Below are 27,861 nucleotides of genomic sequence, written 5' to 3'. Positions count from 1 at the left end.
AAGGGAGGCGAGAGATCCGAGAGAAGCCTTCCCAATGCTCTCTTTACATTAAAACACCTACAGAGGCAGGAAGATTAATGGACACAGCAACCAGTCAGCAGAATATCACAGAATCAATTAGGTTGGAAAAGGCCTCGGAGATCATCGAGTCCAACCCGTGACAGAACATCACTGTGTCAACCAGAGCGTGGCACTGAATGACACATCCAGCCTTTCCTTGAACACCTCAGGGACGGTGACCCCGCCACCTCCCTGCGCTGTCCGTTTCAGTGTCTAATAACCCTTTCTACAAAGAAATTCTTCCTAACACCCAAACTAAACCTCCCCTGGCGCAGCTTGAAACCGTGTCCTCTTGTCCTGTCAGAATACAATTCTTTCCATTTGGCCACGGAAGGTAGGGCAACACGCTGCTCAGCGAACTTCCCCAGCGACGCCTGCAAATCGCTCTGTGTCTGGTGGAGCCGCCCCCAGATAATTTTGGGGTTGGTTTTTGGTTTAGATTTTAGATTGATTGATTTTAGATTGATTGATTTTAGATTTTAGCAACGAATTTATTTTCGTTTTCACATTAAACATCCGCCGATGCCCTGGCCGGCGACTCTCCAAGCGACCTTAAAGCTCTCCCTCACGGCTCCTCCCTCGCGTCCCGCCCGCGCGGCCGCGGCTCCCGGCGGCCCCGGCCGGGCGCGCTGCCGGCAGCATGGCGGGGGAGGCGGGCGGCGGCGCGCTGGGCCGCGCGGCCGACAAGCTCTTCTCGCTCAGCGGGCTCTTCGCCGTCCGCAAGCCCAAGGGACCCACCTCGGCCGCCGTGCTCAACCTGCTCAAGGAGAGGCTGCTGGCAGGTGAGCGGCGGCGGCCGGGCCGCACCTCCGGAGAGTTCGGTCCAGGCGCGCCCTGCCCGGCCCGGCTGCGGGATGGGGCCGGGTGTGTGCGGTCCTTGGGGAGCGGGAGCTACAACTCCCGGCAAAGCACTTCACTCGGCAAACCACTCCACCCTCTGCTCAGCGCTCAGGAAACCGGAGCATAAGCGGGGTTTAGTTTCTCTTTGTGCGTTTTTTGTTTGTTTTGGTAGTAGTTCATAGCCATGGCATGGCCCACCTTGGAGAATGGAGCCGTTCCTGGCTCGCTGCGCCAGGGGAGGTTCAGGTTGGACATTGGGAGGAATTTATTCACAGAAAGCGCGATTAGGTATTGGGATGGGTGGCGCAGGGACGTGGTGGAGTTGTGTCCTTAGAGGCCTTTAAGGAAAGACTGTCCCAGGCAGACAGTGATGTTCACACTGCACGGTGAGCTGTGACCCCACATTCACCACATGCACTTGTGCCAGGTCCCTGCTGACGACCAGGGTACAGCCGGACGGAGCCCTGAGGCTGGGTGGACATGAGTTTGCCCCAGCAGGGAGCCCCAGTCCTGCGGGGCACAGTGCAGGGGGTCCCGGGCTGCTTGCAGAGCTGGGGCAGGGTCCCGGGGACAGCGTGTGCCATCTGCCACAACGGTGCCAGCAGCATCTCTGCAGCACAGCACCGGCAGGATGTTCTGCTGCGGTCCCACTGCTTATTGCCGTTAAACAAAATATCACCAAAGGAGGGAAAACATGGTGTTTCGAAAAGTTTGAGAGTCCTGGACGCAGTCTGCAGAAACTACTTTTTCTGAGTGCTGGGAAGTCTGTATGTCAGATATTAGGGAAAGAAAAGTGAGATCGTTGTAAAGGTGTGAGCGACCATGGCCTAGATTTATTTTATAATGGGTATGGGGAATTGATCATCTAGTCTGGGCTTTTGGGCACTTGCTGATGAAGAGAGAATGTACTTTCAGACTAGTGAGTGCTTAGCCTGATTTACTCTGTAGTGAACTGTAGTGTAGGCATGCACTTTGTATGGGAGAATCAGGTTCCCTGAATGGAGAGATAATAGATATGGATAAAGGAGCTTAGACCAGTTGTCATATTTAATACTGATAAATAAGGGGTATTGGGCTCTGCAAAATTCTTGGTGTCTTGGTGTCATAGCAAGTTTGCTGGGTTGGGACGCTGACAGCTTGAAAGCAGCAGTGAATGAGTTCAGTCCACTGCAGAGTTGCCATAGGGCTGTGAATATGCAAATGAACATGTCCCAGTATAAGGCAGTAAATACATGAAGAATTGGCTCAGATTATGTGTAATAGATGTTTCGGGAACTCTGCTGTTGGTTCTTCCATGCTTTGTTAATGGAACTTCACAGGTTTGCTACCAGTACTTTCCAAAAATCTGTTTGTAATGGTATGTGAGACTTCATTAGCATGTAGTGAAAATACCTTACAAATACCTTTACAGGAGTAAATCTAAATTAATCATAGGTCTTCAGCAGTACAGTAATTTCTACACTGCTAATTAATAGTTTAAATATTTGATTTTTATTTTCTTTAGCAGTCTGGAAATGTGTGCCGTTTTTCCTACATTCTAAGGTTATTTTATAATGCTTCCTTTTAATTTCTATTTGCAGAAGCTGGTGTGCAAACAAAAGGGAACAAAAGAAATCAGGTGTTGAAAATTGGACATGGAGGAACTTTGGACAGTGCAGCCACAGGAGTTCTGGGTAATGAAAAATATAATTATAGTCATCAAAATGTGATTTCAGGAGACATTTTCGTGCCTGCATGAAGTCAGGTGGAGGAACAATTTGGGATACACATGGCAGGTTCTGGGGAAGGAGTGATTACAGTGGAAGAATGGTCTGGGTTAAATTTCCTGTGCATATACTTCTACATGCATGGAACATGTTTCTTACCAGAAGGCTGTATTCTTCCTTCCTACCTTCTCTCCCCTCTTCCAAATCCTCACATAATTTCTGGGTTATTACATGTGGTAAAATACAAACTCTTGTGTAATGAATTGTAAAGCACCTGAGAAATTGATGCTTTTTTAACTTAAGCTGGGGATTTATAGTCATCATAATCTGTTGAATTATTTTGTCTCAAAGTAATGCTGTTGTGGGATTTTGAGGGAGATTTTAGGGCTGCTAATACTTACCAAAAAAAAAGATGTATAAGAACAATTCAGCTGCTGCTTTTTTGAAGCTCAGCACAGAAGAACTTGGGTACCTGTCCTGTCTTGCTTCATAAAGAAGAATCTTTAAAGTTTTTTTTAAATTTTAATTTTGATAGCAATCCATGTATTGAAGTTTTTTTGTTTTATAAAGAACAGGATGTGTCAATTGCTGGTGTTAAAACCTCAGCTGTGGATGTGATTGTTCCCACATCACACTTTGTCACCAGCAGTTTTATTGATAAGTAACATGCAGACTGCAGCTTGCTCAGATCATAACCTTGTAGCTCTCCTTGGCTTGGAGAAATAACAGCAATACATTTTTGCTGTTGAAAATAAACAGGTACAACTCTGAGTACACCCTGAAAGTGAATGCTCAGAGTTTTCATGAATGACTTCTCTCAGGAAAGATTCAGCTTCAAGGGGAGGTTGGTTGCTACAAGTGTTGCTAGAGGTCTGTAGCTGGTAATTGTCACTTGTGAACCTGGCAGAATGTGACATTCTTGGGTCAGAATGGAGCACTGCCTGCTTGGGTTTGAATTTCCTGTACTCTGTGGCCTCACTAGAGAATTCAGTGTGCATTCCTGAAGCAGACATTTTCCTTTTACACAGGTGTTCCCTTTGAGCATGCTGCTTCTCACTGTGCAAAGTCAACAGCACTGATCCATAGGAAAAGCAAAATCATTTGTGCTTTTTTAATTGCTTCTCCAACTGCTCTGATACCCAGCAGTCTCCAAAGCCTGCTTCTGTGGCATGACAAAAAGTATTTGGGCTTGATGTGCTTGGTGTAGATAGAGAAGCACATCACCTTCATTAGCTGTGGGTAGATTGAAAAAAGGCATGGGATCTTTCATTCACTGCCCTACAAAACATACAGGAAAAAATCAATGGTAGCTACATTGGAAGGGACAAAACTGGAGAGGAGTGGGAAGGGGAATGTGCCCAGATTTCTTGTTTGTTCAGGTAAGGTAATGAGGAGACAGGGAAGGATACAAGAAAAACAAGTTGTTCAGAATATGTGTGCTGCTTTCCAGGATGGAGTGGTGGAGCTGGAAGCTTTCCTTCCTCATGGACAGGAGCGTGACAGAAGTATTAAATTTTCTGAAACCCCTTTGTGATCTGTACTGCTCTCTCCCAGGTTTTATGCACTGCCTGTCTGTAGCTTTGTCCTGGGAATTAATTGATAGAGTCCTGCTTAGTGTGCCAGGTGTACTGCCAATCACTGGGAGTGCTCTTTATCAGAAAACATACTTTAAATTTCTTCTCTTACTGACAGCAAATGTAAATGAGGAAGGGCCTTGGAGGCAGAGGTCAGTGCTCTGTGACATGTGAGAGAAAGGCAAGGTCAAGTCTTGGTGAATATTTTCTTTTGGTGTTATTCTAGGGCTGTGCTTCCAGCTTGCTGTTTCTTGTTGTGTAATGGGAATTTTATTTGGTTTGTTTTTATATGGCAGTAATGAATTATGCTTCCACAGTAGAAGAAAACATGAAAAAGTATAAAAAAATAAAAATTCAGTTAAATCTTTCTACATTCAGTGTAGTCTCTCACATGGGGTTTATGTCACTGTTCAATAACACATTCTCCATAAGCTGATGATTAATGGAGAAAATTGTTAGTACCTTGTTCACAAAAGCATTCAGTGTCTCTTTAAAATTATTCCATTGATTCTCTTGACACTCTTCAGCAAATTTCAGCTCAGCTGTTGAAGTTGTGTTCAGTTATGTCATCATGTTACAAGAAAAGTGCATGGTTAGGAGTCTTATCTGTGTGCTTATCTCCTTTTCTCAGCCTTCTTGCAGCTCTTCCCTATGTGGCAAATAACAGGAACAGGTTGAACTGAAGATGCATGAGAGCACAAGCACAAGTGTGACTGAAAACCCTCAGGAATAAGAGGAGCAGTAATTGAGAACAAGGAGGAATCTAATGGGTCTCAGAGCATAGAAACTGAGAAGCATTAGAACACAAGTAAAAAATTTTTTTTTTAAAGTTCATTTTCAGTTTGATGTTTTCCATCCTGGCTCTTGATTAACATGAAGCTGGTTTCCTGAAAGCTCCCTTCACTCCTCTGGTTTTATTAAAATAAAGTACATAAGCTGTTACACATTCTATGAGTTGTACACAAAACTAATTTCCTTCTAAAATTTTCTTCGGATTGCTGTATGTGGGAAAATCAATAGGAAAGCATTTTAAAGGCAAGCATCTTGTAAAAAGCTTTGAGGTAAAATATAAAATAGAGCTCTTTTTCTGTCTTTCTTTTATGAAAAGCTGACTGATTGCTGTTTTTTAGAATACTGGTGTTAAGATTGAAATAACTGTAATCTGTACATGCACAGTAAGAAGCAGTTGGACCTTTTGATTATTTTACTTTCTTCCTGCAAGTCTGATAAACCATTCTGTGATGCTGTCTTGGCTGTATTACTCTTGGTCACTGTCAACCTTTAAAAGGACTATTTGCTTACAAAGAAGGGTTCATTCATTACTGGTGAGCCATAACCTTCATCAAACCAGAGGCAGTGTTAATTGCACTCTCCATTTCTTTGGTGATTAAAAGATAAATAAATGTAGCAGTTGAATTAAAGTATTTTAACAATAGATGAAGTTTATTTATCTTTTGCTTTAGACTTTTTTTCCTTTCACTAGTTCCATGTTGTTTGAACATCAGAGATGCATTCTCAAAAAAGTGTTGACTCTCTTCATATGCTAACAGAGCATGAAAGGCTGAGTTTCTGACTAGCATAATATTTAGTATTGAATGGTGTTGAAAAAAGGAACTGCAGGGCTGTTTTGAAGTTGTATTTCTTCTTCTGTCTTTGCAGTGGTTGGTATTGGAAAAGGAACAAAAATGCTGGGGACTATGTTGGCAGGTTCCAAGGTAAGGAATGCTAAATGACTTCTATTAGCAGGGGGTTTTGTTTGCTGGTTTCTTTTTTCTGTCAGTGAAGAGCTGAACCAACATGCAGATATGTCAGCCATGCTGCATATTTAGCTCAGCTCCTTTTGCAGTTAGTCAGAAATGTGTTAGTCAGACTTTAATGTCCACACTGGTTATTTAAAAATTTTTGTTTGTCTCAGTTTTATAAGAAGTGTTAATAAATACCAAATTACCATTTTATAGGAAGATTTCTATACTATTTAGTGTACTAAAAGAAAAACTAATGAAGATGGCACTGAAACTGATGTTGTGGGGATGTAGTTGTGAATGACAGTTCAATTTTTGGTAATTTCCTTATGTGTAGATAACTTCATTGTTATTTAGCTTGAAGTAACAGATGGTCTTTGTTTCTTTTCTGTCTTCTTGAATACCATGAGGCCTTAAGAGGCACTTTTTGGAATTTAGAATGTTTTGGATTGCATTGCTGCTGCTGTAGAGGGATGCTCTACAAACCCAAAAACAGACACATGTGAGAAGCCAAAGGTAGCAAAAGCCCTGTGGCTGCAGGAGAGAGTCCAGACCAGAGCCTTGACAGATAGAAATTTTGTTCATTGCTGGATTTGATTAATTTTACTGTGTTAATTTTACTGTGGTGACCCCTCAGACTGTAGGTGTTACATACACAAAAAAGTGCAAGTACTCCCAAGAGTGATGTCCCAGTGGTGATTCCTTCCTCACAAGTCAAATCCCATGGGTTTAGCCATTATTTTTACATGAGAAGTTTAGATAAGAATGACAGATGTAGAAATCAATTAAACCTTCCAAATTTCATCTTAAATGCAGGAAAAGTCAATAATACATTATGTTCTGCCATTTTTCCCATTCTCTTCTAGTCTGGTCACTTAAGATCTGTTTCAGCTGCTGAGCTGATAGCTTAAAGGTAGAATTTGTTTGACAGTCTTCAGTTCAACTCAGAGGCAAATAATTTGGCAGAAAAGAAAACAACCAGGATAAAAGGACATAGCTGTAGAGTCTGATCCCAAACTCAAGGTAGGCAGTGCCAGTCTCTGCACTGGCTGTAATGGGTTTGCATTTGGTTTACATGAGTGCATTTCTGTGTTTTGCTATGTGCAGTAAACAGCTGGACTAGAGTGGAAATGTAAACAGTTACCACCTGACACCTCCTTTGAAAGAATTTTAAAATAAATCATAGATTTACTTCAGCTAAATTTAGTCATCACAATTAAATGTGTAAATTGTTGATTTAAAAACATGTAAAGCAATTGAATTATCTCTTAAGCTGAGGTTCACAGTGGGAACAGCTGTGGTGGAGGAAGTACTTGCAGCCTTTTTGGCAGAAGAGGGTATGCTCAGGTTCCTTGACCACTGTGAAGTCCTGTGGCCCACAACAGGGCTATCCAGCCAAACCTGGTTCCCAGGTGGCTCACAGGGGCTTAGAGCTGCTCCTGAGGACAAGGGAGGGGACAATGTGCAGTGGGGCAGCCTGGTGAGCCCTCCCAGGCACATCCATCCCTGGCCTTGCATGGCTCTGGGCACTTGCAGTGAGCAAAGATGGATCTGCTCAGAGCTCAGCAGCTGTTCCTGTGTGAGGTACCTGACATCCATGCCAAGCATGGATTCTGCAGCATTTATTACTTCCTGTCTCTGCCTTCCTATTTTCTATTTGTACTTCAATAAATTAGGCGTGCAGTAATGTGTGAGGCTGAAGGAGGTTGAAGGATCTCTCACAGATGTCTGCCTGTTGGGTTTTTTGACCACACTGACAAGTCATAATGAATCAAGAGAAGTATTCATGACTAAATAAGTTTGGGTATCTTTTTGCTTTCCTTGCCATGTGCTTGGAATTTATACTCTTCTTTAATTTTTTTCCACTATTTTGGATGCTGAAGTGTTTGTTGAAATGTGATGTTTTTCTTTTGTTCCTGTTGTTATTATAAAGATTCAGAGGAGCTGTCTGACCCTCTCTGGCCAGGATTTACTGTTTGCTTCTAGGAATGCAGCTTGTAAAGAAACACTTCAGTCTATCATTGCTGGCAGCAGAGCTGTGTGGAGTGGCCAAAATGTATGATACTGCAGTAAACTCCATATGGTGGCTCTGCCAGGAATTGGACTGGCTCTGACTTTTCCCCAAACATTGTGTGAAACTTTCCTGACTTAGTGTGGCAGCTCTGAGCATTATCCCTTGGTATGCAACTCACACATGTTCTGCAAGAGTTTTACTCTTGATGTGTAAACTGAGTTCTTCATGGTTTGACCTCCTTAGGAATTAACTCAAGACAAACAGAAATGTACAGCCAAGGGCAATACCTGCTTAGTGTTCCAGATTTCTCATTGAGTTCTTAATATTTGCCCAGAAATAAAAATGTGTACAAGCTGGCTTAGCTTTTGTTTGTTTGCTTTTTGTTGTTTCAAATGTTCCAAGTGAGAGGGAGAAGCTGAATGCTCTTGGATCTGGAATTTAAATACTGAACATCTAATAGATGTTCCATAGGAAAATCACTTTTTCTTCTTGTTCTGGGACTTGCACTTGGTCTTGTTTGGAGTTTTTGCACTTAATGATTTTTAAAGATTTGGTTTTTTAACCATGTTGACAAAATAGAGTAGAATGAAAAAAAAATCTCATGCTTCACCAGTAAAATTAACATGATGGGGGTAGACCAATATTTATTATGGTAAATTGTTTCTGAACAATTCAGTCTTAGGTATGACTTGTCTGTCTCAAACACAATGCAGAAGTGTGGTTTTTCTGGGAGGAAATGGTTTAGAAAATGGAAGCACACTTTCCAAAATGGCAGTCCCATTTAAAACATCTCATCTATGAGAATGTGCTGTGAGGCACACAGAAACAATGAGGGAAATAATCATGGGCTAATCAGAGAACAAAAAATGAGAAGCACTAAGCAATGAAATTCTTCATTAATCTAATACTTTCCATGGGGAGGAGATGTCTCCCAACAAACAGAGCCTTTATGGATAACTGAAACTTTCAGACTTCAGTTCTGTGCTTAATTTGATTATTTTTCAGTGACATAGCACCTGGGTTCAGGCTAAGAGAGTTTTAGTCATACTGGTGTGAATGAAGATCTTCACCATCCCCCAGACTGTCCTTGCAACCCCTGCCTCTCTATGAGTGGAAAGCTTGGGGTATATTGGTTTTATCTGAGGATGCAACTTCTTGTCATGCTCCACATACAAAATACCTCCCCAAGTGTTCTGTGTGAAAGAAATTCCCTGAGTACTTTGTGGTGGTGGCACAAGCTGGGGCAATGACTGATTAAAATAGAAAATTTAATCTCAAAAGTTGTGGCTTCTCCAGAATGAAGCTGTCCAAAACCCCCCCCCCAACCTCTGGGTAGAGTAAAACCCAAGCTCCAAGTGTTCTCAAAGCCTAGAAAAGGAAGAAGAGATTATGGGCAGAATGAAGATACATCTGTGACTTGATATGTGACAACTTTCATTTCATATAATAGTTAAAATTTGTGTTCTTATGAATCCTGGGTAGAAAATGAGTGCTAGATCAGTGATTAGGTTTAAATCTTGCCAGTCACACTTGTATGGTGTGAGAGAGGGCTTGTCTGAGCAGGAATTGGTTCAAATCACCTAGCAGAACTTCTGAGACATGTTAATTGCTTTTTGCAGTGTGATTCTGGGATTTGAGCCTGTGTATTGCAAAATTGTTCCTCTGGAGGGGTGGCATCAGATCCTGCAGAACAGAGTGTCCATAAACAAGGTTATTTCTTTACCTCCTATGATTACCTTACTGTCCTAAAATCAAGTTTTTACTTATTATTAACTTCTCATACTTTAAGCTTTCTCCATGAATTCATTTTTTTTCAGTTAAGTCCTTTGCTTGCATCTTTTGGCAGTGAGTGCAGTGAATTAATAACACATCAGAAAGCACATCCAGTGGTTCTACAAGCAGCAAAACTAATGAAGCCTTTGCTTGCGACTTCCTTTGTTTACAGCTCGTTAGACACCAAAGCCCCATGTGGACTTTTTGGTATCCAGTAATTCAGTGGGGCTCCCTCTGGACCCTTCTTAGTGGAAGCTGCAATAGATTTATTTCCTCTATCTGTCTGTTTTCAGGAGGCTTATAAGAACTCGGCATCTCTGAGACCTCTATTCTTCTGCCAACATTTGTGTATTTGCACATTGACATGCACACCATGATGGTGTAAGTGCTATTTCTTTTGAAATTCTCATTTTCATTTTAAATAGCCTCACTGTGCTGGTTTGTTGCTTTTTCTTTTTAGTGTATTTCAGTGTTTGTGCTCCAGTTCATTTTTGAGTTGCAAGTGCAAGAAAATTGAGCTGACTTTCCTTTCAAAGGATCCTCTTGGTGGTGTGTGCTCTTACTTTTAGTCTTAAAAATGTCTCTAGAATATCACCAGCTGAACTCTGTGCTTCATTGTGCTTTCTTTTGGAGCTGGTGAAACCCAACCCACTTATTCATACAGTGCACAGGGATGTGTTCTGTTCTCTTTTTCAGATTCTGGTATTTTTAACATTATCTTGGAAGGACAAGATTTTTTGGTAGTAGTAATAATTTTATTAGACTAATTGTTATGGTACAGAAAACTAGGTGCTTGAATATGCAAGCCCTCTCTCAGATCTAAAATAGAAGCCATAGATTTTAAAACTAATCATATTTCAGATTTTTTTAGAGCTTAGTGGAATAGGTATCTTTTAGATCACTTCTGAAATAAAAAGTAGGTAATGCTTGTGTGTATGGTTTACAAACAGTTCTGTGTAGGCAAGCAGTTATATAGGTAATATCCCAAGACTGCTCCACAAAGATAGGCTGCATTTTATTACCTGCTTTAATAAAATACATTTAGAAAACAGTTTTATTTCCTGAGTTGGGCAGCAAGGATTTGTTCACAATGGATCAGCCAACTTCCCAGGCATAAGGCAAGGAGGACTTACTGCTAGCTTGATGATTCTTCAGATCCACCATGCTTGTGTTCATCTGCTTTTGCTTTCAAATTGTAGTATTTGTCTTTTTTTGTCTGTTTGCTCTTTAGCCTTTTCCCTCAGAAATTTTTCATCTGCAGCACCTTGTCATTTTTCATTCTATGGTTTATGTCACAGGTTTACCTTCTCACACCTCTTTGTTCATGCTATCCCATCCAGGAAAACCAAGGGTGTGACTGAATTTCTTTTTGTAGTGAGATGGGAGAGGTAACAAAGTGCAGAATGTGACGTGCTCATTAAAAGAAAATGGATTGTAGCTACACAAAATGTCACTACTTTGCCTTTGCTCAAGCCCTAAGAAATTATTGTTTTCTTACAAGGGAGATAATTTTATTAGACTAATTGTTATGGTACAGAAAACTAGGTGCTTGGATATGCAAGCCCTCTCTCGGGTCTAAAATAGAAGCCATAGATTTTAAAACTAAGCATATTTCAGATTTGTTTAGAGCTTAGTGGAATAGAGGGAATAGTAGAGGAGGGAAGAAGGAGATGATAAGGTTATCATCCTCTTTAGGGGAAGGAGAGAGCTTGGTAAATGATATGTTGTGGCACATGGAGGGGTTAATGTGAGATAACATCATAGTGTGCCTGAAATCCAATATCTCTATTGGAGTCCATAGGTTTTTTTCAGCCCAGTGGAGTTATGAATTTTAGTTCCCAGGCTTGTTTGGAAAGATGTTTTATGGGTTTTCCTTGAGGAGCAGGACTGGCAGATTGGAGATGGAGTTACTGTTTTATGAGAGATGTTGACCCATGGGCAGATGGATGCGTTTCAGCCCTTGTAGGCTGGCTAGGTGAATTCTTCCTGACACATACTGGTTGCTTAATTTCACCCATTTAGTTACTATTCTGATGAAGTATAATACATTCCTGAAATATAGGTATAGGACAGAGAAGTTTTGACATTTCTGTTCTGTGGTATTTGTTATTATTGTGCAAACATTCAAGGAATACTTCCTCATATGTTTGCACAACTCAGTGCAAAGATGTCTATTAATAAAACCTGTCCTATTTAATATCTGTAGCCTTTAACAACTACATCTAGCAATTGCTGTAATAGTTTAGTGGGCATTTTTTAACCACTACTGGCACCTGAGAAGGGTTTTGCAGAACCAGAACTTTGTACTATAACTCCATGAGCTCTCTAGAGCAGAGGAGATTGGTTCAGAGACCCATTGTTGGCACTGGTTTCTGTCTTGTGTGTTAGTTTACCTTATTGACAATGAATTTCTTGTTCCCCAAATGCCACCATATATTAGATCAGTGTCAATTTTTGAAATCACATTGAAGACATTGTGATTGTCTTCCTTATTTTGTCAAAAGGAAAATGCTTACAAAAAGGAAGGCTGGGAAAATGCATGAATTAAGTTGGTTTTGATGTGTTTAGAGAATGTGTAGAAGGTGCTAGCAAAACTTGAAGTGATGTCTGTACAAAAGAAGTTGCACTGAGAGAGAATGCTGAGCCTGCACAGTGGGGGATGCAGGAATTGGGAAGGGCTAAAATGTTAGGGGATGGAATGGCCTTACACACTGTCAACATCTTCAATTACCCATTACTGCAAAACATATGATACATTTTTTTAACCTGCTTTTTTGGTAACAAATCATAGGAGGAGAGGCTGATTTTAATATCTTTTCTGCCCTGCCCAATATCTCTGAAACAAAGTTGTAGAAGAAGAAGGTGTTGAATAGTACAGATACATCCTGTACTGCAGTAATACCATCAGGAAGCTGGCTGAACATGCTGTGTAGTGCTCAAGTCTCTTTTATGCTCACCCCAGAGGCCTAATCTATTAATAGCTCAGCTTCATGCTCTATTAATATTCACACTCTTTTTTAAACTGTTGAAAATCTTGAGGAGACTGCACCTATTGTGCTGCTCTTTCCTCCCCAAATGCTGAATATTTTAAGAGCATATTCTGGTGTGATTTTCCTGTTCTTCCATTCACAAGGTCAGTGGTGCTTTCTTCTGTCTTGACCTTTCTATAATTGTGCATATGGCTGTGCTTCATGTGCAATTCTAGCTTGGTTTCATTAATAAAATCAAGACTGCAACATGGCAAGGCTTTTTTCTCATTCTTCTTAAAAATAGCCAAAAAATAAAAGTAATGGTAACCTATTTAGATTAGCCAGTTTACACTATTTTCTCTAGTGTTCATTTCTAGTAATTTGGAGATGCTCTTAGCAATGCCTTTTAGAATTTGGTGCATCTTGTCTTGTCAATGCTTCTGAATTCAGCCAAAGACTTTCATGCATTCAGTTTTATCTGTGATTTTGTATGTAGCTATAAAGTCTTACCCTTCTGGGTAGACTGTCTTCTGTTTCTGGACAGAGAATTTTGTATTTCCTTAAAACTCCGTTTCCCAGGTAGAATTTGGAGGTCATCTTTCTTTATTTTGTTTTATCTGTTATATGGGCACTAGAATGGTGGAACAGATACTAAAGCTGAGGATGACATTTAAGAGCCAACCTGAGACATTTTGATGAGTGAGGGAGGTTTCCACAGAGAGCAGTTGCCAGAAGGGTTTGCAGAAAGAAACTCTGGTTTCAAACAGCCACCTTTGCACATTAACCTGCATCCCCTCTTGGATGTGTGAGCCTGCATTGTGTTTGTAGATGATGTGTGGCCTGGTCTGTCTCAGGTTCCTGTGACTGTTGGCACTGTTCTCTCACCTGCCCCCTTTCCTGCACTCCCTCTGACTCCTAAATTTAAATTTGATACGGTTTTTAGCTGAGTTTCTCTGAGCTACAGGCAAAGTATCTTCAGTTGGGTTCCTGTTAGAGGGAGTTCTGGTCCTTCCTTCTCATGAAAAGTCTAGTCATCCCATAATGTGTGAGCTCTTTAAAATAAGCTGACATAAGAGATCAGAAAATCCTGTTAGTCCACAAAGTAAAGATCAGATAGTTCTTCAGCAGTGACAGTGCAATTACAGCATCCAGCACTAAATGCAATTTAGTGCAGGCTTAGCACAAAGTCAGCTTTTTCTTTTAGGAGAAAAAAAGGAATGGTAGAGAAGTTGTAAATGTTTATGTATATCAAAAGGTCATGCTTGGTGTTTGATAATTTTGAATTTGCTCTATTGTAAAACTGAAACTCCTCCCTCATCCTGCAGTCTTTATTTTGCCCTCTGTGCAACCTGCTTTTAAGAGATTAGGGCTCTGTGCTCTTAATATATTGGAATCTGCTTAGTGAGAGTGCTTTGTTTTGGAAAATAATTGAAACTATGGCAACCCTTGGGGTTTTTTCCAGCTTATTTGTCTACCTCATGCACTTCTCCATTTTGGTGGATGATTAGCATACTGGAAACCAGTGGTAGCTGCTACTGTTATACAAACAGCAAAATAATTTCTGTAAATATTAAATCCAGAATTGTTTATTTGTGCTTTAGAAATCATTGAACACAAACTGAATGTCATTACAAAACTGAGAGTTTAAGGTCTCTTCACTATCTCAGTGGCCTAAGTCTACAAATCTGTAAGTGCAGAGCAAATGGTTTTGGCACAGGATCACTAATTCTGATCAGTGCTTGCCTGCTGTGTGCTCCCCCTGATTTCCATCAGGTTCTCCAGAGCACTTGTTTTATGTTTGTTTATGTTCAAACTTGTTAACCACACGCAGACATCAGTTTACATAAATTGAATTTCTGTTTCTCTTGAATATGACTTCTCTTTCCCAGCTTTCAGTCTCTTGCACAGGGGATTGTAGCCTTAATTTATTTATTTTTCTTTTACACTTCTGTGTTCAGTTGCTGCTGTGATTAGAAAATGGGTCATCCTTGGATGAACTCTTATGAACTGCCTCTTCCAGAGAGCTTGCTTGCCTGGGAAATTCTTGTAGTGGGAGCCATCTTAAAATCTTCCTGACAGCTACTGGTGACCTTGTTTTGTAATTACTTGTGGTTCTGTCTAGCTCTTCTAAAGTGTTGCTTCTCCATGTATGAAAAAGCTTTTAAAACACATTACAATTTAGATTTCCAGTCTCTGGCTTCTTTCCAAATAAAACCTTGATGTCTCAACAGTTAAAACTGAGAAGCTCTGTTGCATGGTCTGTCTGGCATTTGCACTGATAAGTGGGGCAGACATGCCTGGCAGTCAGCCCAGGGGCTTCAGCCTCCTGGAGCCCCCCTGGGTGGGGTTGTGCAGCTGAAAGCTCTGCTGCCTGTGCAGCCCCTGAAATGGGAGGGGAGTCTTCCTCCTCCTCCTCCTCCTCCTCCTCCTCCTCTTCCCCTTTCCCAGTTAAATATGCATGCTGATAAAGTCTTGCCCTTATTCTCTCTCTTTTTATGGATATTCTTTCTCTTTCTGTGCTAGTCTAAGCACTTCTCTGAAACTGGGTATGAAAATAGAAAAAGCCAAATTATAGCTACTCTCTTACTAAAAATATTATGGTAAACATATGGTTTGTTATTTGTGAGAATGTTGACTGTGCCCTGTGGTTGTGACACTAAAACAAAATTCCTCTTCCCAAGACCTGTGAGATTTATTAGAGGTTTGTAATTTGTTTCTTATAGATTCCTGAAATCCGATTTTTTTATCCAGTACTGGCTTTTTATGGTGTATTTCTTTCTGGTCCTGGGTATGGTGCACATGCACGACCACCCAAGCATTTCAGTGTGTGTCTGGTCTTGCTGGGGTTGCATGCAGCACATCCCCCAGTCTGTGTGACAGAGTTTGTGCACTTTCATTGACAGAGTGCAGTGGATTGTCACTGTAAAGCATCTTCTTAAGGCTTTCTTCTCACTGCTGTGAATGGTGGAATATAAGCCCTTGCTTATACTCAAGGGCTTCTGGTCACTTTGCTGCCTTTTGTTTCACTTGCCATAATGGTTTTTTTTTCCAATAAAGTGGTTTTCTGATTGGCTGAGAGGCACAGCCATTCCCTGCTGCAGGATGGTTTGGAAAGGTCTGTTTGTCCTCAGGGTGCTGTTGTGCAGTTGTGAGGCTCTGCTTTGGGACCAGCCCAGCTTTCTGTGTTGGAATTAATGCTGCAGCACTTGGAAGTCGTGACTGGGAACGCTGGATCTCAGCTTTTAATGTGCTGCAATTGCATGTTTGCAATCCACGGGGAAGTTGAGATGCTGCTTTTAATCTTTAAATGATTTGAGTCCTGGTCTCTTGAGTTGAGTAGAGGGCAAGGATGTAGGGGCTGTGGGCTGGCAGGATGCTCTCTGAGGAGCTGCAATATAGGGGTGCTTTCTGTCACAGTCTGCTCTTGTCAGGCTTTGCCCCTGCCTGCAACACCTACTACATTGCTTTTTTTGTTTTGTGTTGAGTGGGTTGTGAGCAGTTTCTGTCTGTGTTCCTGCAGTGATTTGTAATTTGAGAGTACAGTGAGAATGCCCCTAGATGTATTTCATAAAACTGAAAGAAATAAATGTTTGCCAACACAGGTGAGAAAAGGTCACTGAACACTTATTAAATGACTCAGAATCCATTGGTGCTTCTGAGGGCAGTGTGAGTGAGAGTGTAAAGAGTGTTAATGCTGAATTTTGACACAAATAATTCTGGACTCTTGTATTATCTCCTACAACCTCCAGGTTTTGCACCCTATCAAAGGGGAGGAAGTAAACCTTATCCAGTGGCAAGTAAGAATTCTGATATATAATTGTAGGTAGCCAAGGGCACTCCAGAGACTCATCATAAACCAACTGTAATTCTTAATTTCCTACCCTGTTACAGCCTCCTTTGCAGATAATTGCATTTCTGCTTGAGTATTTTGTGACTCCTTAAATGCTCCTGTAAGGAATGGGGATTTGTGACTAACATTTAAGGACATTCTTTTTACAAACTGTAAACCCTTTTGCTCTTTTTGCAGAAATTAAAAGGGAAATATTGAGATGTGGATTGTATTGTTCATGCCATTCGTGTTTAGATATTAACAGATGAGACATTATCTCTGTTGCTGGCAGATCAAATACAACATGTTATTGTAATAGATAGCCTAAAGCAAGATAACCAAAACCAGAATTCAAGGAGAAGAAATAATTTAAACTGAAGTAGTATGAGTATTTTGATTTGGAAACATCAGAAGACAGAGTGAGAATTTGTAAATTTTCAGATTTAGAATTTTGCTGAACTGCTAAGATCATTCATCATGCTTAGGATGATGATGATCTGCTCACGTGTTTTTATTAACCTCTAGGTTAGGTGCTGAATAGTGTATTTCTGGCAGTGCAATTAAATGTTCAGAACCAGATCATTAGATGTCTCAGGAAGCAGTCAATTTTATGGTCCTAACAGCTAATATAGTAGTAAAAGATAATATACCTTAAAGTTTATTTAAATATTTGTTGTGGAGCAGCATTCATCCATTCTTTCTTTTGTTTCTTTTTTCATGCATTCCAGAAGTGTGTTAAATTGAATAATTTTTTCATGCATTCCAGAAGTGTGTTAACTTGATGAATTTTATTTTAAAATACCAAATTTTGCAGAGTTATCAGGCATCTGCAATATTTAGGGAAAACATAGCCCCAGTGTGGTGTTGTGGTTGAACATGGCAGACAGCTAAAGCACCACACAGCTGTTTGCTCACTCCTTGGAGTGGGATGGGGACCCAATCAGAAAGAAGGTGAAACTCATAGGTTGTGATAAAGGCAGTTTAATAAATGTAATGGAAACATCTGTGTTATCAACACTGTTTTCAGCATAAATCCAAATTTTCAGCATAAATCCAAAGCATAGTCTCATACCGGCTACTATGAAGAAAGTTCTCTGTATTCCCAGCCTAACCCAGCACATGAAGTAAGGAAAGAATACAGTTATTTTTATGTTAAAGTCTGCACTCTGCTGCCTTTTGTCTGACTATTTCTGCTGCTTCCATTTTGCAGCAGTTGCTTGAAGAAATACATTGAAGTGGCAGGTTGTCACATGGAACAAAATCAAGGCATGTCTTACTAGTCCAGTGGTGTGGGTGTGATTTATATGCCTACACTGCTATTACTTGAGCTTGTTTGTACTTTGCAAGTACATGAAGCAGGATGCATTGCTTCTCACAGTAAAATGTTAGTGCTTATGTCTGTTTGGATGTGTTCCAGTAGAGTTTGGTCAGCCAGCTTCTAAAAGACACATCCTCACATTTGTATTAGTTCAGCTGGGAGTAATTTCACTAGAGCCTTACTGGGAAATAGAGGAACATTTCGATTTTTCTCTCCCAGGCTTTATTTGAAGGCTTCTGGACTTAGCATAGGGAAGTTGAGGTGACCGGAATGGGATAGGCAATGGGTCAAACCACTGATGTAATACTGATGGTATCCCTAAACTTGACTCAGACTCCTGTTTCAGAGTGAGCCTTGGTGTGCTGACAGCCTTGTGACAAGTCATGGAGCAGCTGGTGCAGGGGAAGCCTCTGTCAGCTTCAGCAGGTTGTGCTGTGTGCTCAGAGCATGGCAGTTCTTAGGGTGAAAACGTGGGAAAGGAGGGCATCAGGTGAAATGTAAGGACAAGAGCTGCTGTCCTGGGGTCAGGCTGGTTCCTTCTTGCAAACTACAGACATATACACTTAAGAATTTTTTAGAGAAGAACCCTGAAAAACCCTGAAACAAATATTCAGAGAACTCACAATGAACAGAAATGTTACTCAATGACCTTGAACTCCTTGTGCTGGTCACAAGGTCCATACCAGATCCCGGGAGTTCAAAACTGCAGCTTCAGGCTGCTGCAAATCCCTGCATTTCATGGCAGAGCCATTGTAATGCTTTGTCTTGGCAGTGGGTGTTTTGCTTTCACAACTGAAGGTCTTTGTGTCTTTTTTTTTTTTTTTTCAGTGTGCAAAGGAACAAAAATTGTCTGTGAAAGGTACTCCTCTGTGCCTTGCTACAGCCATGACGCGACACCCCACAGAGACTTTGATGTTACTACCCTATTATTTACCCTATTATTTTCTTTATGGTGTTGATGCATTTATAGTAAAAATTAGATTCCATGTTGCTTCTTCCTTGGGTTTCTAAAACTGAAATCACAGGCACATGTAATACAGGATTTACTTTTTTGTTTGGTTCCGTGTTTTTTCATCTTGACTTCTGCTTACCCAGAGTTGCTGGATTTACCACTTAGGCAATATTCTTCCTGTTCTGATTTGAAGCAATTGTTAGTTGCAATCTTTATCTTAAAAAAATAAGAAAAAAATGCTAAGAAACAACCTTGAAGACTTGGCTCAGTAATCTGTTTTATTCCTTCCCAGAAGTACACTGCCATTGGAATGCTGGGCAAGGCTACTGATACATTAGATGCTACAGGAAAAGTAACTGAAGAAAAACCTTATGGTAAGCATAAATGTATCTGTACACTCAATGCAATTTGAAGGCATAAGTGGTTTCTGTCATAGGAAAGCGGAAGAGATGTTTGGGACTCTGAATTAAGTTTAAATGTGAAATTAAACTAAGATTATTTCATCTTCAACTTCAGTGCTCATATAATTCAAACCAGCTTCATGCAATTATGTCCAACGCAAGTGTTCATTTCTGCTGGAAAAAAACAAACCAGGCATTAGATTAGGAGGGAGGAAATAGAATTGGGCAGGACTGTGTCATTTTCAATCTTTGACAGGCTGACAAATGACGTGCTGTGTCCATTTTCCTCTCTCACAGTGCAGTCCCAGGAGTCCTCTTTTAGTAAAACCCTTTAAGGCCAGTGGAGGAATAAAGTACTTGGATCTTCCCTCTAGGACACCACTTCACCTATAGACTGCTTAACATTTAATGAGGATGGCATAAACTACATTCTACATATGGCTGTTTTCCAGATCTTGGTCTTGCTTACATCTTTAATAAATTAAATTCTCTGACTGACAGAGCACAGGGCAAGGGTATAAAGCTTCAGAACTCATCCTGACTGTTGCTTTGCTGGGCATCTTAGAAACAGTGTAGTAACACAGTAAATGTATTTGTTATTAGTTCTTTCACAACCCTGTGGAAAAAAATTAAAAAATAATAGGTAACCAGTTGCTTAGCAACTCTACATGTCTGACATTCTGGTAATAGGTACATGAAGTAAATAATCTTTTTTAATGGTGTGATGAAAAGCCTGGATTTCATTTCTCACTTCCCATCTCCTTTCTTTTGCAGTTTTCCTTTTCTCATGAGGCAGGCAAGAATAGTTTCTTGTCCACATTCTAAATAGTGTTAATTACTAGGCAGTGTTATTCAGAGATGTTGGATCATTTATTTATGCTTCAGGATCAAGCTCTAAGTCTCTAAGCTTCTGGAGGCCTGAGCATCCACATGGTGTTAGAGTTGCCAATACCTCATGGTGCTTGAATGAAGTGATGATTCACTTTCTTGGTATTTATCTGTATAAAAATCCATTTTTTGAAACACTAATTTTGCTTTTTTCATTCTGTGCTGTTTACTGCAGACGGAATTTAGAGTGTTGTTTTTGTGTGTGTTTCTCTCCCTGGCAGCTCCTGTTACAGCAGTTCCCACCTCTGTTGTGGTGTGTGCTTTCTGTGCACCACCTTTCTGTTAGGCTGTGTGCTTGGGGAGCTGATTTGGCTTGAAAACATCCCCTTTTTTTGGGTTGCTTGTCATTTTAAACAGAGATCAGTTGGATGATTCAGTTCATCACTTGGTCTGATGAAGAGCAGCGTTGGCATTGCTGGGGCAGTGCTCTTTGGGGTGCAGTTTCCTTTTGCCTAAAGTGATGGCTGAAGGAAATGCTCATGACATTGGTCTCAATTGCTTTCCATGTTGGTGCAAATCAGTCAGATATGATTTCTTCAGAAAGAGAAGAGCATGGATACTCCTTTATTACTCTCCATGGTACCTACATGTTTTGTATTCCTCATCTTTTCCAATGTCTTCTCCAAAACAGTTTGGTTTTCTGCAGGATACTCTCTTTGGCCCACCATCCCTAGTTTCTAACCCTGATAGGTACTCCAAGAAAAGGCAAACCAGATGTTTAAGTTCAATTTCAGTTTTCTTTTGACACCTACGAGAATGCTTGGAGAAGCAGAGCAAGGGAATAAATCCTGCAGTGCCAGCATCATCCAGGATTGGGCCTTAGTGCAGAGAAAGGGCACTAAACCAGTTTGCAAGATGTACAAAACTCTTCTTGAGTGACTTCATTGGAACATAAGAGGAAAGTGCCTGCAGAAAGTTGCCAGCTATATTAACTGTAAGGAAGTGTTACATTTTAGTGCTCCAAGTGTCCCTAGACAGCAGCTTAGGAAGCAAACTGTACAGTTAGTCACAATGTCAGGATGTGCTGAAGAGAACTCCATGCTTTTAACCCCTTCTGAACTTCTCATAGCTTTTTGTTTCTTACCAGACAACGAGTTTGCATTTCCTCATGAAATGAGGTTATGATTCCATACTGCTGCCAGGCTGTCAGATGCTGACTTTGGAAGCAAGTAGCATTTAGTATTCCTCTGATGCTTTTTTGGACACATTAATGTTGGTAGCCCTTTTTTAATATTTGTAACTGTGTACAGGAATGTACATTCTGAAAGCCACTTCTTCCCAGCTGCCTACAGGCTATATCCAGACATGGAGAACAAAATTAATGAGGCTTTTCTCAGGTCTCTGATGATTATGCTGAAATATATGTTTAATAGAGGCACCTGATTCATTTTGATAGTGTAGTCCTTTCAGGATTCTGGTTGTCTGTTTTCAGATAATTTGTGCTGGGTCAGACTGAATTGAGGTAATTTGCTAAACTTCTGGTATGCTGTCAGAGATAATTCTTGTGTTCTCCTTTGGAGTAGTTTGTTAACAAGCACAGGGCAAAATCACCCTTCACTGAAGGCTTTTTGAGGTTGTGGCACAAATGGCACCTTTGGTTTTGGTAACTTTATTTTCCTTCCTTTGCAGCAGGAAAATCAGTCAATAGTCACCAGTGCTCAAAAGCACACCAGATCTTAGCAAATGCATCTGTAAATATTTACTTTGATAACACACAACCAGCTCTTGTTTGTTAATGGCTTAATGCATCATTCTTCACGTGGGGATATTTTTTCTCCTGAGACAGAGCTTGCCTGTATCATGAGTGACTTCCTCAGAGGCCACATGTAACCTCTCAGTCAAGGGAATATGAGATCAGAGCCAGAGCTGAACTCAGGTGGCTCATTTAATGCCCTGGCCACAAATACGGTTCATGGGGTGAAGATTGGAAGGAGAACTCCAAGGGGCACTTATGCTTACTTCTTAAATACAGAATTTTAACCTGAAGCAGCCTGGGGTTCACAAGAAGGCTGACAACATCGCTGTCATGGGGCCAAGTCATGCTGACTCTCCACCATGTAGTTTTGTTGTGATACATTGTTAAATAGAAACAAGATTGAAATAACAATGTAAAAAATATTCAGAAGATTCAGAGTTACTGTACAATTGATTTTGTTGTTCCTAGTCCATATTCTGATGTAAATTGGTCTCTCTCAGCATCTCAGAGTTTTGTGCCTTGTGCTTTGCAACCTTGCTGTTAATAACACATCTTGGGACAGCTGTTTGGGCCATTGGGGCTGCAGAGTGTGCTTTATAGAAGTGAGGAACCACAGGATCATCTCCCAGAGCTGCTGTGAAAAGAAATCTCATCTTTTCTACTTACAGCATGAAGTACATCTGGCTTTTAATGTTTACAAATAAATATCTGTTTCAAAATACAACAAAGGCTTGAAAAATAAATTTGGTTAGTTTATGTTCCAGAATGCTGTTGACTTAGCAGTGATGACACTAATTAAATATTACTTATGAGAAACAGGGCTAGTCAAACCCTAGACAGTAGAAATGCACTGAAGTGCATTGTGATTGCAGATCTTATGTTTGCACTCTCTAAAAAAATTAGGGATGGATGTTATTTCTGTTGAATAGAGCTTCAGAAGACCAGTGCAATCAGCTACTTAGGTTATAGTCTTCCAATAAAAGTGGGACAGATGTCTATGTGTACTCTTAAAAGAAAGTACATTGCCTAAACCAGCTGTCTTTCTTTTACAGAATTTTCTTAGTAAAATTGCCTTACTTAATATATAACTATACCCCAGAGTACATTTGCAGGTTAGTTGTTTGACAGGGAAATTTTGATGTGTTGTTTCAGATAAAGTCTTTTTCTACACCGGTGGTTTTGTTCTCTGATAATCTGTTGGTTTTTTTCCCTGCAGTTAGGTTCTTTTAGAGAGAAGTTCCCGGGGTTAGATGAGCATTTTATTCTTTTTGGTGCTTTTTTAAAAAAATAAGAATATTCCAAACATTGTAGCTTTTGTATAGTTTCCAAGAAAGATGAGTTTGCAGCCTTAAGAGGGGAATTACAAAAGAAAGTATTAAGGAGGATTTGTGCCCTTCTGAAAGTATCCAGATTGTCCTGATCACCTTGGACAGTTTGTTCCACTCCTTTTGTGATAATTCACATTCCTGCCTACAATCTGTTTTTTATCTCTTTTCTTTGGTGTTTTTCACCCCATCTAAATTCTGAAGAGAGAGAACTCTTACTTGTGTCTGCTTGCAGAATGTGATTGGTGCCATTAGTGCCATGTGAATAATCAATACTAACATACTGACTGTTTTCTTTCTACAGACCAGGTAACAAAAGGAGATCTTGAAAATGTTCTGCAGAAGTTCACAGGGGACATCATGCAAGTTCCCCCACTGTAAGTTCATGGTATTCACTCACTCTTGACACTTGTGTTCAGCTGTCAGGGCTTGCCAACAGAAGTCAGCTCTCTCAGAAGTATTAAGACACATTTTGACAAAAGGATAGAGGCCGGGCAGTCAGGAGTTTAACATTTGCAAGTGCAGGTCATGCCTATTTGAAGATCCAGCACAAATGGTGACCTGTGGGTGTTTTGGGTAAATGTAAAGTAGCCAAAGTCTTGAACAGCTTTGCAGGGCTTGTCTTCTGTCTTCCAATCTCACTGCCATCTCTGTGGAAGTGCCTTAAATGACTTTGAATTAGTTTTTTGAAAACTTATAGTACGATTGAGTGATTAATGACTGAGCTTCTGTAGCTTAGCAAATTTCATGTGGTCAGGTGAGCCATAGTAGCTGGCAGTGTGCATGACTTAGCTTGTGACAGATGGCTTTTCTGGTGGTTTCAGCCAGCCTGCTTTCCTTTGCATTTGCCATGTGTCACTTACTGTGCTTCCAGTGTGAGCCCTGTAAGGTCAGTAATGCCCCACGTGTTCTGCTTCATGTGACCTGTTTCAAATTGCCCTCTAAAATGGTCAGCAAGATCCTTTTAGATTTTTCTGTGGTCATCTTTCTGTCATGACCAAAGTTGGAGCTTTGGATAAAGTTCCATGTAATCAGTGAAATCAGTTTCTGTGGTTCTGTAGTGGTTCCCTAAACATCCTGGAATGTGGCAGCTGCTGTTCAGGAAAGATCCTGGTGTGGGACAAGTAAAGGGGCAATGTAGAATGACAGGAGTTGCCTGAGTGGCTCCCAGTGCTCACACTGAAAACAGAGGATGCCCTGCTGACTGCTGAGACACAGGATGCTAGAGGCAGCTGCAAGTGTTGTAACCCTTATTGAAGCCCTTTTATTTCATAAACTGCAAAGTGAGTGATAAAATGCTTTTAAAACCATAGAGCAAGAGAGAAATACAAGGCCATCTCTTGTTTTCTGGTTTATGTAGCTGCTGGTAAATGGGATTATTCTGTGTCCAAGAGATTTCAGCAGCACTCACTGGGTTTTTGTGGGTTTTTGTGAGTACTTGGAGAGTTGTAAAATGTGTGCTACCCTAGTACAATATTACCAGGATCTGGAGAATGGGAAGCCTGTTCTGTTACAACCATATGACACACATTTTCATGCTCTGTCTGATCAGCTATTCTGCTTTGAAGAAGGATGGAGAAAGGCTTTCAACTCTGATGAAGAGAGGGGAGGCAGTGGAAGCAAAGCCTGCTCGGCCAGTGAGAGTGTACAGCCTTTCTCTGCAGCAGTTCCAGCCACCGCTGTTCACGCTGGGTAAAGGTCAAAGATTATTACATAGAGCAATGCTCCCAGCTTGTTAATGTTTATTTACACTCAGAATGGGACTAACAGAGTGAAATGGGTTTCATTTCACTCAGCTACTTATTTTGGTGTGAGCCCATGTGCAGAGACTTTCACTTTGTATTAAAAGCCCTGTATTTTGGTTTTAAGTTAAGCTGATTATATCTAATCTCTCAGTGAGGCAAAATTCTGAGAGACTGGTCAGGGGATTATTTGCATCTGTCCATGATTTTGCAACCTCCAGCTCATTCCTCTCTCAGGTCTGCTTACTGCACTTTGCCATTCCTACATACAGATTCCCAGACCTGCTGGCATCTCTCTCAGGACCAGTTTCAGTTATTGTCAGCCCCCTTTCTTGTTGAGGAGGCAGGATCTTATCCTTCCTTCTGTCATTCATCAAGAAACTTGGCTAGTACATTAAGAAGCATATTAATAAATAAACCAGAAAATACGCTTGTAAATGTTTAATGCTACTGTAAGGTCAAGATGATGCCTTGAATTGATCTGTCTGCCCAGTTGATCCCCAGTCCTGTGATGGACCAGATGTTTTATGGTGAGCAGGTATGAGTGACAGAACTCAGTGCTGTGTGACTTCAGCCCTTTATGGTTGGGTGACAAGGAGCTGATCACTGGCAGAGGGGAAAGGGGAGGGCTGAGAGAGCAGGGAAAGCTAAAGGTGAATTTTAAAATTTTAATGGAGCAGCAGCACTGACAGTCTGCAGTGTCTGCAGCACTGACAGTCAGTTTAGGCTATACTAGAAGTAATTTGCTTTCATCATTAGAAATACAGAATCAACCTGAAATGCTTAAAATGAATAGGACTGAAACATTTCTTAACATACCATAGCAGGTTCTTAAATTCTGGTGAGTTAGTACAGTTGCCATTTTATTTGCTTTCCCTCCTGTCTAGCTTAGCAATTTCACCCTCACATATGTTCCAGGATGAATAATTGATGTTGCATCCTATAAATATTTTATCACTGGGTTGTTTGCTTAGCGCATTTTTACATTTATGTGGGGGCATGGCTTCTATGTAGATTTCACGTGGCACTGGCAATTTACCATGTCACTTTTAACATTCCAGATGTTGAATGTGGCGGTGGCTTTTATGTCAGGAGCCTGGTCAATGACATTGGCAAAGGTAGGCATGAAAAAACTGCAGGACAATGTAAGGAACAAGTGTGTGTTTATGGAAAAAATTTGTCATTCTGTATATCTCAAGTAACTAGACCTGTGTGTTATTTTGCAGAACTGTAGTGCTATCACTTGTTTTTATATACTCAGGTAATTTCCTTAGGGGCATGGGGGAATGATGGCTAAATAATTGCCAGGGACCTTGGGGGCGAGCTGATAAAAATGGAGCAAGCAATAGCACTGAGCAAGATAATGCAAGGCAAGGGGGGGACTTTTTTCCCCCCCTCTCTTTCATGTGTTAAAGCTAACTCAGATTAAGGATGAGAAGAAGAAAGATACTGTCTTTTTAAACATTATTCATCACATTTTGAAAACAGATTGCACAGAACATTACCATGCACATAATAAACCCTATTTGCTGGAAAGACTTCCACACTGGTGATGATTTTTTGAGTGTTTTCTTTCTCCTCTGCCTGAACAGTGAATAGTTTTGCTTTCCCACAGGGTTATTTGTCTTGTCATCTGTATCTATCAAACTGCATGATGGAGAATATATAATCCATTTCTAACTTCTTTTTTTTTTTAAATGATACATTTGTAGGAAGGCAAATAATGTGGAATAACCCTATGAATTTCAATGTTGTTATTTGTGCTTCGGCAAGTCCAAGTTTCTGTTACTGCCTTCTGAGAATACTGGCTTATGTTTAGACCTTTAATGAAAACCAAGATAAAGTCTGTCCATGGCTGGCTTCTTTTCAAAAATTGAAAATGAAATAAAAAGCTTCCTGCATCAGAAAGTATGGGAGAGAATATTTTAGTGTACCTGTGTGCTTACACTGACAACAAGTCAGTGCTTGTTGCTGTTATGTTTTGTAGCTTTTTGATATGTAATTATGTCCTGCTGGTATTAATTTAACATAGGAGAGCATTTGTATATTTTTTTATTTTTCCTTATCTTAGTTTCTGTTATCCTGGTAGGCAGCACAGGATAAAAATGTTAAAAATACCTCTTGAAGGCAAGAAGTGCTAAGGCCTCAAAATGTGTAAAAAAATAGTTCAAGGTCACTTGAGAATGCAGAATGTTCTGCTTACATCTTACAACATTTTTTCCTCACTTTCCATTCTGATCTAAATCTGGGAAAACTCTTGACAGCTTTCTGTCAATTTCTGAACTCTTTACTACACTGGACAGTTATTGAAATCAAAGGACATCCTTGGGTCAAATTTAAGAAGATACAAATGAGTGGTGAATCTTCATGACCTTCCTTGTCAAACAAAGCAGAATAACATAAAAGGCTACATACAAAAATGTATATTTAGTGAGCTGGAAGTGGTTACACTTTTAAAGTTCATCCATGTGCTTAGTCCAGTCCCTGTTTCCTCCTTTGCTGCAGAGCTCTCCACCTGTGCCTCGGTGCAGGAGCTGACGCGCACCAAGCAGGGGCCGTTCACGCTGGAGGAGCACGCCCTGCACGAGGACAAGTGGACAATTGATGAAATTGCTCAGTCCCTGGAGCACTGCAGAGCTCTGCTCCTGGGAGAGCCAGCTCGGAAAAAATTGAAGACAGAACATCCTGGTGAAACTGCTGTGGTCTGTGAGGATAAGTGATAAGTTGGATCAAGGAAAAAGACTGGATGATTGAGATGCTTTAAGATTGGATTGGGATTGTCTGGCCTCCTGTGTAAATCTACAAGTCTCTGCTGGGAAGGTGACAAGCTGCAATACAAGAGAAATGGTTCTTTTGTTTCCTGGGGTTAGAATGTGCACTGAAAATATTCAGTGCTTAGTGTTTCTTGATTGTTTACTTTCCTTCTTGCACACCATAACTGATGCCAAATTTTTATAGACTTTTAAAGAACTTTCAGGATGCAAGATGGCTGCTCTTGAGAATTCATCAATAAAAAAAATTATATACAATAA

General features: G+C 40.5%; 1 protein-coding gene across 2 annotated transcripts; it reads left to right on the top strand.

Annotated features, from left to right (window-relative positions):
• The first annotated feature begins 676 nt into the window (after window positions 1-676).
• On the top strand, window positions 677-27,861 carry TRUB1 (TruB pseudouridine synthase family member 1). 2 transcript variants are annotated; one of them, XM_059477094.1, is made up of 8 exons: window positions 677-842; window positions 2,481-2,573; window positions 5,840-5,895; window positions 19,070-19,151; window positions 23,392-23,464; window positions 24,640-24,779; window positions 25,891-25,947; window positions 27,335-27,861. In XM_059477094.1, exons 1-8 carry the CDS (start codon window positions 701-703, stop codon window positions 27,547-27,549), a joined length of 858 nt encoding a protein of 285 aa, XP_059333077.1. In that variant the 5' UTR covers window positions 677-700; the 3' UTR covers window positions 27,550-27,861. The 2 variants fall into 2 exon arrangements, with proteins under 2 accessions (XP_059333077.1, XP_059333076.1); XM_059477093.1 differs by having other exon boundaries at window positions 24,640-24,785.

The sequence above is a fragment of the Ammospiza nelsoni genome, chromosome 8, assembly GCF_027579445.1.
Source record: "Ammospiza nelsoni isolate bAmmNel1 chromosome 8, bAmmNel1.pri, whole genome shotgun sequence".
Classification (NCBI taxonomy): domain Eukaryota; kingdom Metazoa; phylum Chordata; class Aves; order Passeriformes; family Passerellidae; genus Ammospiza; species Ammospiza nelsoni.
The sequence above is the reverse complement of the archived record's forward strand: the minus strand, read 5'-3'. Positions and strand labels throughout refer to the sequence as shown.